Source organism: Neophocaena asiaeorientalis, unplaced genomic scaffold (genome assembly GCF_003031525.2).
Source record: "Neophocaena asiaeorientalis asiaeorientalis breed wild unplaced genomic scaffold, Neophocaena_asiaeorientalis_V1.1 scaffold29, whole genome shotgun sequence".
Classification (NCBI taxonomy): Eukaryota; Metazoa; Chordata; class Mammalia; order Artiodactyla; family Phocoenidae; genus Neophocaena; species Neophocaena asiaeorientalis.
The window spans coordinates 4919377-4932311 of NW_020174423.1; the positions used below are offsets into that span (position 1 = coordinate 4919377).

General features: G+C 36.6%; 1 protein-coding gene across 5 annotated transcripts in view; it reads right to left on the minus strand.

Annotated features, from left to right (window-relative positions):
- MTDH (metadherin) overlaps positions 1-12935 on the minus strand; it is a 63989-nt gene that overhangs the window by 12117 nt on the left and 38937 nt on the right. For all 5 annotated transcript variants that reach the window (XM_024756542.1, XM_024756541.1, XM_024756540.1 and 2 more), the window contains 4 exons: positions 9636-9760; positions 5506-5613; positions 3144-3284; positions 626-782 (listed from right to left, as the gene is read on the minus strand). In XM_024756542.1, coding sequence (XP_024612310.1) covers positions 626-782; positions 3144-3284; positions 5506-5613; positions 9636-9760 — 531 coding nt within the window. The remainder of the gene's footprint in view (positions 1-625; positions 783-3143; positions 3285-5505; positions 5614-9635; positions 9761-12935) is intronic.

Below are 12935 nucleotides of genomic sequence, written 5' to 3' on the forward strand. Positions count from 1 at the left end.
GGGGGGAAGAGAGAGAGAAGTTAGGAGGACAGTAAATATTGTTCTGTTTCAAAAATATGAAAGTAGTATCAATAAAAACGTGCTCTGAAATCCACTAACGATGCCTCACATTTTATGTTTACATTTTCAAGTTCTAGTTACATGTTTTTAGGATATTCTCTGGCTGCCTTCCTCTTTTCCTTTCCTCTGTATTATTTGGTTTAACAATATGGATGATATTTCATCAGTTTTGACCTAGAAAAACCACTGTTTAAAAGACTCAATCTAAGTAATAAAAGTGAAAGTGGGTAAAATGGACACTAAAGGTAGCTAAAGGGAGAAAAAGAGGTGGAAAAAAAAGGGCACAGAACAATTTGCAGTCTCAAGAACATGTGCACAGAAAAAGGGAGGGACTGGGCAAGTAAGGGCAGGCATAGCCCTCCTCTGTGTATGTCCTTGGCCACCTATTCTTGCCTGAACTGAGTTCAGCTCCCTGGCCCTCCCAACTGAGGTCCACAAGGGTCCAAGGAATCTTCACAAAGGAGGAAAGGGATGCTCTAGTAAGTAATCCATTAGACTTTTAAGATAGTAACACGTACAGACAGTACAGAGAACACCAAAAGAACCAAAAATGAGAATTACTTACTCTGTGAAGGAGGCACACTATTTTGCTTAGTATTCGACTTGGATTTATCTGTTTCTTGTAGCATTGGTGGCACTTGGGAAGAGCTCTTGTCAGAATCACTTTTTGATAAAATAACAGATGGCTCGGTAGAAATAGCAGGTGGAAGAGTCTTGATAGGCTATTTTGAAATGAAATTATCTTAGATTTTCATTAAAAATTTCAAATAAAAATCCTAGTAATACAAGAGGCTGTATAGCAGTAATATGAACATGGTTGCCAAATAATTTATAAGAAGCGCTACAACTCATGCCTGCCCTCTAGTGACACATAACCAAATAAGTCTTTATTTACAATATCCACAAATACAGGTTGGGATAAAAATGGATAAATGTGTAAAATCACAAGATGTTTACTGAATTTCACATAAGAGTGAATACTTCCATTTTCATTAACTTTTACATTTTTCTTTTTCATTACAAGTAACAGGATTTTTTAATGTTTTGGTATTCAATGCTTCTGCCCACTTCCCACTAACTCTCACCTCCTCAAAACATTTTCATGTGAAGGCAAAAAGAAAATAGCAAATTTCTGAACTACCAGTAGGTGATACTCCCTTTTGTTCTTCTCAAGAGTTAGAGCTATCTCAAACAGCAGCAGCAATAGGTTCAGTTTCCTCCCCAAGGAAAAAGATGGCCTCAGATACAGCAGACTATGGCTACTAGAGTCTTATCTATTAAAGCAACTAGTAAAACTCAGGTCCAAATCGTCAGAGTTTTATTGAGTCTGGTAGTGAAATCATAATGCGTAGGGCCTGAACTCTTGAATCTTCCTTCTCCTCTGCAGCCTCCGAGCAGAGAGGTAAACTAACTGATTTGCCTCAATGAGGCCTGTTAATGAATGTTCAGGACAGGTAACAACAGAAACTCCAACACCTACAGTGCCTTGAGGCTGTAATAGATGAGTAAGAGATCATCTCACCCTTTAGCTCTACCTGTGATGATTATTTTGAATACAGAAACAAGGGTAAGTCATGCTTCTCTTGCCCCTTGTTCTTCCAGGCTCCATGGGTTCAAGAAAGCACAACGGGAAAGGAAACAAGAGGCAGGTGTGTACCCAGGTAACTACTAGAATTCCTTCTTCCTATCTCAGGTATCTGAAGCTGCATTTATGTTGCTTGGTTCAACTTTAATAATGTTTCCTGTATTTATTTCATACCCAAAAGTTCAGTACTCATTTTAAATCTCTTTCCCCCCCATTCTCTCACTTACCTATATTAAATCACAGGAGGACTCAAATATCCTTTACAAGATGGCTTCTGAAAATGACTTATTAAATAAAACATCAAAATGTCATGTGACCCTTTGCAGTCTTACTATTAAATTTATGTATGTATTTTTTTAAAAATTAGTTTATTTATATATTTTTGGCCACGTTGGGTCTTCGTTGCTGCACGTGGGCTTTCTCTAGTTGCGGTGAGCGGGGGCTACTCTTCATTGTGGTGCGCGGGCTTCTCATTGCAGTGGCTTCTCTTGTTGTGGAGCACGGGCTCTAGGTACGGGAGCTCTAGGGCGTAGGCTCAGTAGTTGTGGCTCACGGGCTTAGTTGCTCTGCGGCATGTGGGATCTTCCCGGACTAGGGCTCAAACCCATGTCCCCTGCATTGGCAGGCAGATTCTTAACCACTGTGCCACCAGGGAAGTCCTATGTATGTATTGAGACTGCATTCTTTTATGTCAAAATACTCTCAGGGAATTAAAAGCATCAAGTCCAAATAGGAAGTATGGTTAAGATTTTTAGAACCAGACTGTTACAAATTCTTTCTCTTAACAGTAATTCAGGTTCTTGTGTAAAGCTGTCTCATTAAATATGTAGCCTCCATAGAGGCAGAGATTTTTTTGTCTTTGTTCTTTGATGTGTCCCCAGAACCTTAACTAGTGTGTGGCACTGTGGTAGGTTCTCAATACATTTTTTGAATGAGTATATAAACGAACCATGCAGAATTTCATGGTCATTCATATTTCTTATATTTCTATATGATATAACTTACCAAATTAGAAATCAGACTTTTAAAGAGCTATGGTCTTTGTGTCACTGGTCTAGACCTTTTGTAAAATGGTCCCTTCTGACATATCAAAATTTTCCACAGAGGCACACAGTTCAAGATACTGTCAGCAAATTTTAAACAAATGCTACATTCTGAGAGGTCGGACCATAGTCATTTTATATTATGTGCATGCTTTTGGGAAAGTGGAACCAGTCACATTTTCTGTAAGCCATCTATCCCTTGTATGCCTAGATATTTAAGAAAAAAATACAGTCTAGTGGCTCTCTCTAGTTTTGCATCTGATAGTTATGGGACTTGGGCCAACTTATTCAACTTCTCTAAACTCATTTATATAATGGGTTGTACCTTTCTTGTGGGGTTGTTGTAAGGGCAATTTGGTGTATTTAAAATGTTTAGCATGGGCCTCCATAAAATATTACTATTAATACAATTCTCAAGTCATCAAAATTGTATTCCTTACATATCAGAAAGTTACCTGGCTATTTTTGATGAGCGCTTCAGCTGGATCACTAGTGCTTATGGTCTTCAAAGAAAAAGCTTTTTCCTGTTTTGGACGGACCTTAGAGGTATTCACTGGGAGCTCTTCTCTAATCTCTTTTTCTAATTCTTCTGTGTCCTACAGAGAAAAGTAGTGCATTAGATGATACAAATCACTCATTTTTTTACTAAATAAAATCTATTTGGTTTATAGTACTACTGTCCAGAAGATATTCCAAGAAGATAATTTTATTTCAGAAACTGCCCAAATGGCTTAAAAGAGCATAAAAAAAATAATTATTCAAAGAATTCTAACCATAGGTACATTTGGAATATACGTTCATCATCCCTGCTTTCCTCAGGGATTTAAATCAACTGTGAATTAAAAAATAACACACTCACATCCCCAAATGGGAACCATTTAATTTACTAAACCAAACAAGTATTTTTTTCCCTTTATAAAAAGTACACGGGGAATTAGGTGCTACTTTAAGACTTTAGAAATAGCATTTCACTTAATGATTTCTTCAAGGAATGAAATATTTATACATAAGTGCATTTTCTAGACAAATTAAGCTTACACAGTAGAAAGGACACAGATAGGAATTTCAGTTTTGGCCATGCCACAACCTAGCTAAGTCAAGGACAAATGCTTACGTCAAGGACAAATCTTTGATTTCCCCAAACTGCAGTTTCCTCAACTGTAAAATAAAATTTGTGTAGATAATTTTTATGGTCTTTTCCAAGTTTAAACATTTCCATTCTTAGGTCTTCAAACTTTTTTTTTTTTTTTTTTTCAAACTTTTTAAAAGACATTACATGCTTAGGTATGTGAAATAAGTATGAATTAGAATATATTAAATAGGACTATCATTGTGAATGGTAAGAAAAAAAAAAAAAATTCCAAAACGTAATCATTTATGCATAGGCTACTCTGTGCTATGTACTTTACACAGAACTTCAGGGATATCTCATTTAATTCTCAAAACAATCTATGCAGTTAAGGAACTTGTGCAAAATACAACAAACAAACAAAAAACAACTCAGTAAATGGCAGAACTAAAATGTGAATACAGATCTGACTCTAAAACCTGTATACTTATTCACTATATTTAAAAAACAGATCAAACATTTTTTAAAAATGAATATCAGAATACTAAAGGAACTTTCACAATTTAATGACCTTTGCCAATTAATCTGAAATTTAAGGTATACATCTACCCCACAAAATTTCTTTTAAAAGGAACTCACCTAATCTACAAGTCAGAAAAGCAGTATTAGTAAAGTCCATAGTATGAATCACAGAAATCCAGAAAAAGTTTGGCTAAATGGATTTCAGATAGTATTACTAAACAAAGTATGGCTATCAATAACACTTCTCATCAGCTAGTTCACCAACAAGAAAAGCACACCTACTATATAGTTTTTGTTTTTATGCCCATTGATCTTAGTTATGTTAACCTTAATGCCCATCTATTATTACTGAGAAAAAACTAATATTGATAATGGATTGGTATCATTTATGAAGGGTTGTGCTCCCCACAACAAAAAAGAACTGAACACATACTTCTTTAGAAAGTCACGCTGAAATTTTTTCCAAATAGAATAAGTAGGAAAATTACTATGTAGCCTATCCTCTAGAAATTCTGGTTATCTCCTACATTTAAAGGAATGAAAACAATTAGCCACATGGTTGTAAGTAAGAAATAAGATTTTCATAAGTTGTAATGTAATAGTGATAATGCTTTCAAAAACAAATCCATGCGTATTTCCAGTAATCTAGTACATTTGAAATTAAAATCTTTGTTTTCATCTATATAATGATCTAAAAATACTTTCCCAGATAGGAAAAACCAAAGAAAAGAAAAGGAAAATGTAGGAGTGATATAAATAGAAAGTTTCTGTTAGAAGCCAAAAAATCAGGAAAGGATACCAAGTCGAACAGCCAGCAAACTCAGAGTCAAGGGAAAGACTCCACTTGTTATGCACATGGTTTTTCTAAATGTGCTAAAATTCTAATTTGCTAAATTCCATTACTCAAAGAATTTCTGTATGTGTGAAATACTGTACCCCCTGTTCCATTTCATCATAATATAAACTAAAATGCATCTAATTTAGAATTTTAGTTATTTGCTTTTGGTTTATACCTTTGATATTTTCTTTAGAGCAATAACATTTTTATTACAGTATGACACATAAAATGTTTAAAACATTCTATGACTTTTCAAATGCTTCTCAAGTAAATTTGATGTCTCACATGGTGTCTTTGTATCTCTACATTTTCTCAGCATCTGCAAATTATCTTTTCACACGTCAGCAGTAGGTGCTTAATGAATGATGTCTGTTGTTTTATACTTTACCTGTGCAGGAGAGTTATCTTCACCTTGCTTCTTCTTTTTCTTTTTCTTCTTTTTAGATTTCCCTGTTGGAAGAGCTCCCTCTCCCTTTTCTTTATCATCATCTGAAACCTGATGTTAAAAGCAAAAATACTGAAGTGAACCAACTGGTTAAGTTTTCATTATTCAGAAAATTATTATGAAATAATTCATTAGGTGCAGTCTTTTTCTCCCAAATTCTAAATAAGAATTAGTAACAATAAAACTGATCTGAAATAACATACTCAAAAAATAACAGAAGTGCATGGAACTTCACTCTTCTATTATGATAAACCTCTTTTTCTTACATCTTTCATCACTCACTACATGATCAATTAGACAGCTGTGTAAACCTTGGTTTTTAAAAACTCGTTTCTTAGGTAATTCATTTTATTTAAACACAGAACTATTTGCATTAAAATTGAACTTGACCCTGTTAAGAGAATGACAAGATACAGAGTAGGAGAAAATATTTGTAAACCACATATCCAACAAAGGACTTGTATCTAGATTATATAAAAAAACACTCAAAATTCAACAATAAACAAATAATCCAATTAGAAAGTGTGCAAAAGATACAACAGATATTACACAAAAAGACATTAGAAATGTTCTGTATCTTGACCGTGTCAATGCCAATGTCCTGGTTTTGACACTGTACTGCACTTTTGCAAGATGTTACCATTGGGGGACACTGGGTAAAGGGTACAAGGGATTTTTCTGTATTATTTCTTACAAGTACATGTGACTCTGGGACTTCCCTGGTGGTCCAGTGGGTAAGACTCCGTGCTCCCAATGCAGGGGCCCTGAGTTCGATCCCTGGTCGGGGAACTAAATCCCACATGCAGGCCACAACTAAGAGGTAGCATGCTGCAACCAAGAAGCCTGCATGCGGCAACTCTGAGCCCGCATGCCACAATGAAGACCCAGCGCAGCCAAAGTAAATAAATAAATAAAATATTTAAAAAAGTACATGTGACTCTATAATTACCTCAAAAGGCTTAATTAAAAAAATTGAATTTGAGAAGGAATGTCATTGAAAATAATATTCTGCATGACAAGAATAGTAAATTAGATTTGTTAAATTAGTATGAATGATATTTCTTCACACATACCATATAGCTGAGTTTTCTATGGAAAAGTGCTTTTAGATTATTCTGTACAGATGACAGCCAAGATTCTTAGACTCTACTTAAAGGGAGAGATGATATAGCTAACTTGCTATTTCTCTGCTCAGCACCATAGTCATTAGGATGATTTTGGAGGTCTCATGAACCATCAAATAGTTAACAGAAATTACTAGCAGATGGAAAAACAAAACCAAACCAAATCCTGCTAAACTTAGCTAAGAGACTTTCAGTCCAAGTTGGCTGCTAGCTGTGGAGAAACTTCCACAGAAGTTTTTACCATAGGCTCACAATGATTAAAATGTCATATGAAAAGATGCATCCTCTGAAGGATATTCAGGTCACAAGAACTCTGGTCAGTCTGCTTCTCAGCCAATTTATAATCCATCCATACTGTCTATGGCTGCTTTTGCACTAATGCATGGCCCTTTAAATAAAAGTTTGCTGACCCCTGCACTAAAATCTCTCCTATCATTAAAATACAAACGACCCCAACAAAACCCTTCATCATACTACAGTTTGCTATTATCCACTACTTCTCCTCCATCCATACCCAAACTTGCTTAAGAAAAAAAATCTTAAAAAAAAAAAATTTATTTATTTATTTGGCTGCACCGGGTCTTAGTTGCAGCATGAGGGATCTAGTTCCCTAAGCAGAGATTGAACCCGGGCCCCCTGCATAGGGAGCACGGAGTCTTACCCACTGGACCACCAGGGAAGTCCCAAGAAAAAAATACCTTATTATTTTTTAACCATCATTTTACTCAACTTACTCCGACTGGCTACTAGTCCAAGGTTTCTATCAAACTGCTCTAAATTACCAGAGAGCAAATGTCTCAGCCTCTGTGTCCCAGAACTCTCCTCCCTCAGTTTCTTTCATGGGTTAAAAGTTGGGAGTTCCCCAGATTTCTATGCTCATTACATTGCTCTTTTCAACTCTATAAAATTTTCTACACATTTCACTCACCCTCAAAGTTTTAACAACCATATACTAATTACTTCCAAATACAAATCTTTTCCCAAAGCTTTAACCTGTTGCAACCAACTTTTCTTAGGCATATCTACAAAACACCTTACATATAACACATCCCAAACTGAACCAACCATCTTCCCCCAATTAACTAGCTTTTGCTTTCTCTGTTGGGAGCACCACTTTCACCATCCCAGTTACCTAAGCTACAATTCTGGAAGTCATTTTTTTTTGTTTTTTTTAAGAACAATTAAAAAAAAAAAATTATTTATTTATTTATTTTTTGGCTGCATTGGGTCTTCATTGCTGTGCACGGCTTTCTCTAGTTGTGGTGAGCGGGGGCTACTCTTCATTGTGGTGTGCGGTCTTCTCTTTGTGGTGGCTTCTCTTGTTGCGGAGCATGGGCTCTAGGCGCACGGGCTCAGTGGTTGCAGTACGTCGGCTCTACAGCGCGCGCTCTAGAGCCCAGGCTCAGTAGTTGTGGCAGATGGGCTTAGTTGCTCTGCGGCATGTGGGATCTTCCTGGACCAGGGCTCGAACCCGTGTCCCCTGCATTGGCAGGCGGGAAATCCAAGGTTTTAAACGTGACATTCAAGGGCTTGCAGAACCTGGTTTCTGCTTCCCTTTCCAGTCTCATTTCTGATCACTCTTTGCTACACATTCTGCTTTAACCTCTGGGATGCCTTTGCTAAAACGCCGAAGTGCTTCCATAATACCTAACACATTATAACATTACTTTTATCTTCCAATGTGCCTGTCTCCCTCCTCTCCTCCCTAACTAGACTATAGGCTCCTCGAAGGCAGTAATTGTGTCTTGTTTCTCTACTAGCACAATACCTGACCCATGGCAGATGCAATCTATAACCAACCAGTAGAAAAGTTTGATCAGTAGCTTAATGTCTCTTGTAAATAACCGCTTCCATTTATTTTTCAAAGCTATCAACTTAGTTCATTATCTCCTCCTGATTCATGAAATCAAAATAGTATAAAATAGCCTCCCAAACCAGTCTTCTCATTTTTGCTATATCCAGCCTAATTTTTCTTTTTCAAAAAATTTATTTATTTAGGCTGTGCCAGGTCTTAGTTGTGGCACACAGGATCTTTGTTGCAGCACGCAGGATCTTTTTTAGTTGCGTCATGAGTGATCTTTTTATTCTTTTATTTATTTATTTGTCTGTTTGGCTGGCTGGCTGTGTTGGGTCTTAGTTGCGGCACGCGGGATCTGGTTCCCTGACTAGGGATCGAACCTGGGCCCCTTGCATTGGGAGCTTGGAGTTGTACCCATTGGACCACCAGGGAAGTTCCCAGCCTAATTTTTCTAACCCTAGCAATGATTAGGTTATCCCTAGTTTAAAAGCTGTCAGTAGGTTCTCATTACTTCTAGAATTCCATAAAAATGTGCCAAGGTATATATATCACTCATTTCATCTATTTATCCATTTACTGAATGTGAATCATGTTTTGTAGTTCTAGCTTATAGAGCTATAAAAATAAAAACTTCACGGTCCCTTTCTTTAAGGAATGAAGCCTAGAAAGGGAAGACTGACGTACAAACAATTGATCCTACCACCAATTGATTCCACACGTGTATTAATACCTCTCCACCAAACATGTTACTTTCCTGCCTTGGTCCCTTTTTCATAAGGTTCTCAGTCTTATCTTGCTATGAAGCTTTCCTTAATTTTTCATTGAGAACCAATCTACTCTTCTCTAAACACACTAAAAGCTGGTAGGCTGTTATAATAATTCTGATGAGGACAGGAATTGTGCGTCTTTTTTCTTATCAGTATATAATAGTGCTTTCCACATAGTAGAATCCTCAATAATTTGTGGAAAGAAGAGACAGTAATGGAGAGAATGCATGTGGACATAAGATGACTGAAGCAAATATGATTAGAATGTCTCTCTGAAGCAACTCTACCCCTGGATATATTTGTAATACAGAATGTAACCCTTAATAATTCCAATACAGTTGGTTGCACAGAGAAATAAACATACCCACTAATCCCTTTACTCACTTTTTGATCATCAGGAATTGGTTCCTGGGACTTTTGAAGTGAAGCTCTTTCTTCATCTACCCAATTTCCCCACTCTTCTGCTGGCGCATTCCAATCAGAGCTGGGATCAGCAGAAGACATACCATCTAAAATTTAACAGTGTCAATTAGGTATCTGTCACTTCTGCCAAAAACTAAATGCTAAACCCCAAATTCCTTATGTTGAACTAAGCTGTAATTTTAAACTACTGCTCTTCTTCTTCCCAAGTACATTTTAAGGGCTATGAAAAATACCCAATAACATGACGGTAAAAACCTTTACCCAACTTCTGCTGGGCACATTATATGACTAGATGGAATGTCTAAGAAACTCCAGAAAACTTATGAATTAACCATTTATTCCACTCTCGCTACTTCCTTTATTATCAAAGGAAGTTTATCCCCTGAATTTGCTTTCTTTTCACTGTTTATGTGTAACTTCATCTAAGACTTGGTCATTTTTTCTGATTTGTCCCCTCAGGCGTAAAATGAGTCACTCTCTAACAGCAGTGCCGAAATCACGCTCTTCCCTCCTTATGAACTGTTTAACATTAGGTTCTTCTTCAAATTCACCAAGTCATGCACAATAGTCAACCTCTTCTTTTTCTCCTCTTTTAAAAAAAATACTTTACCTTCTTATATTTTTTCAGATTATTCAATGCTACTTTTATCTTTCCAAAATATATGAGTCATTTTCAGGGCTTCTACCACCCTCTTCTCAAGAAAAAAAAATTTTTTTTTTGAAGAATAAATTTCTAATCTAGACTTCCAAATTCTTTCACGCTAGGAAGCACTGAATTTTTACCTCCTTTGGGAAGCTATCACTGGCTTATTCTAAAAGAGAAAAACAATCTTTGGCTTTACCCTGGTTAGATAAGTAGTTCTCAAAATTAATTCTTCCCTCCTCTCCCTGGACATCATACACATCCATATATACATCTATAATAACTACTTAATGTTAACATAACACAACTTAGACTTTATTTCTAAATGGTTAACAAGTCATTCTAACATTGCTCTTCATTGAAAAAAAATCCAACCTTTCCCCAATTAATGCCAAATGTTACTTTTATGAAATATTAAATTCTTAAATATACACTTCAGTCCGTTTCTGGAATTTCTGTTCCATTCATCTATTCCTGTCATACAAAATATAACTTGTAATACATTTTATTATCTAGAACAACAAATCTTCCTGCATTACTCTTATCTTCTTCACTATTCTTATTTTTCCACATGAATTCTATTACTTTTGTTTAGAGGGGAGGTATTATTATATGACCTCATGAAGACTTAAAAAAAATATCTATGTTTTGGATAAATATATTGTGATCTGGGAAAATGCTCACAGAATAAAAATCATAGACAAAACTGCCTGTGTAACATGATCCCAAATTTATAAGAAGAAGAGATAAAAGAAAATAATACATTAATAATAGATACATCTTAACAATGGAGTTACAGGAATTTCATCTTATTAAGTACTACTAAATACCAGAACTTGAGCTAGACAGATAACAGAGGTACAAAAATGAGTATGAAATAATCCCTCCCCACATGGAGCTCGCAGTCTGTCTACTCAGGGATGAAGATAAGTAAGTATAACAATTAAGTACAGAGTGACAGATTCTGTCATGGGAAGTGCGAAAAGGGAGAAGAGGGGCTAAACCAGTAGAGGATGGGGAGAGACTGAAAACATCATAAGCAAGAATTTATGGTCCAGCAGAGGAAAAACATGGAGCAAGTGATTACAAGTGTGAAATGTGTTACAAAAAAGGAAGTTCCTTCCTATATTTCTAAATTTACTACCATGAGCAGGTATCCAGAGCCAGTATTACACAGTAACAGCATAGAGGTTAAGGGCATGGACCTCAGAGTCAAACAGACCTATATCTGAATATTGCTCTACCATTTAATAACTATGTGATTTTGGTCAAATGTCTCAATCTTAATTGGCTATGTACCAACTTCATAGGATTGTTGAAAGGATTATATTAGATACATGTAAAGCAGTTCATAGCAATGCAGTAAGTGCTCAATAAATGGTACCTACTGCTTTTAATATATCACTGATGACATTAACGATAGAAAGACAGTTTCTAAGCTATCAGGCATACACAATTAAGAATTTATTTCTCCCAGTCCTGATACATCTCTCAATAAGATACACTTGGTTATGTTTTAATGCAGAAGCCATTTTTATAAGTAAATATGTATGTAGTATGGGACCTCCCGTACTAGTAGTATGGGACTTCCCTGGTGGTCCAGTGGGTAAGACTCTGTGCTCCCAATGCAGGGAGCCCAGGTTCGATCCTTGGTCGGGGAACTAGATCCCGCATGATGCCGCAACTAAGACTTCACATGCCACAATTAAGAAGCCTGCATCCTGCAATTAAAGATCCCGCATGCCGCAAGGAAGATCCCGAGTGCTGCAACTAAGACCCAGCACAGACAAAAAAGAAAAAAAAAGTATCTAGTAGATGTCTGGAACCAATTGCTCATCTTACACCAAGCATTCATTAAAAATATTATTAGGAGATTTGAATGCCAAAGCTGTCAACTGTTTTGCTTAAACCTCACAAATAAGAAACCCAGATTTGGAAAATTGCTGTCCATAAGCCAGGTCTCTTAGGGCTTCCTGTCGGAAAAAAACCTTTATTTTGTCAAAAAAAAAAAGTTTAAGGAAGTGAACGGGCACTATTTAACATATAAACTCTTTTCTTTTTTTTTTTCTTTAAATTTTTATTTATTTATTTATGGCTGCGTTGGCTCTTCGTTTCTGTGCGAGGCTTTCTCCAGTTGCGGCAAGTGGGGGCCACTCCTCATCGCGGCGCGCGGGCCTCTCACTATCGCGGCCTCTCTTGTTGCGGAGCACAGGCTCCAGACGCGCAGGTTCAGTAATTATGGCTCACGGGGCTAGTTGCTCCACGGTATGTGGGATCCTCCCAGACCAGGGCTCGAACCCGTGTCCCCTGCATTGGCAGGCAGATTCCCAACCACTGCGCCACCAGGGAAGCCCTAAACTCTTTTCTTAATAAATATGGTGGTGGTGGGGGGTGAGGGATAAAAATCTAGTAAAGTACTCGGTAAAATTATCTTTTTTTGTAAAAGGCTTAGACAGCCATAAAGTTTGAGGAGTAACTGTAGCCTATGTTTCAACTTCTATCAGAACATTAATAGAAGCATAAATCTCTACAGGCTTTATAAAGCTTTATAGTGATTTTTCCACGTTTATTGATTTCAGGTTGGTTTTTATATAATTTTTAAATTAACTGGGATCAAA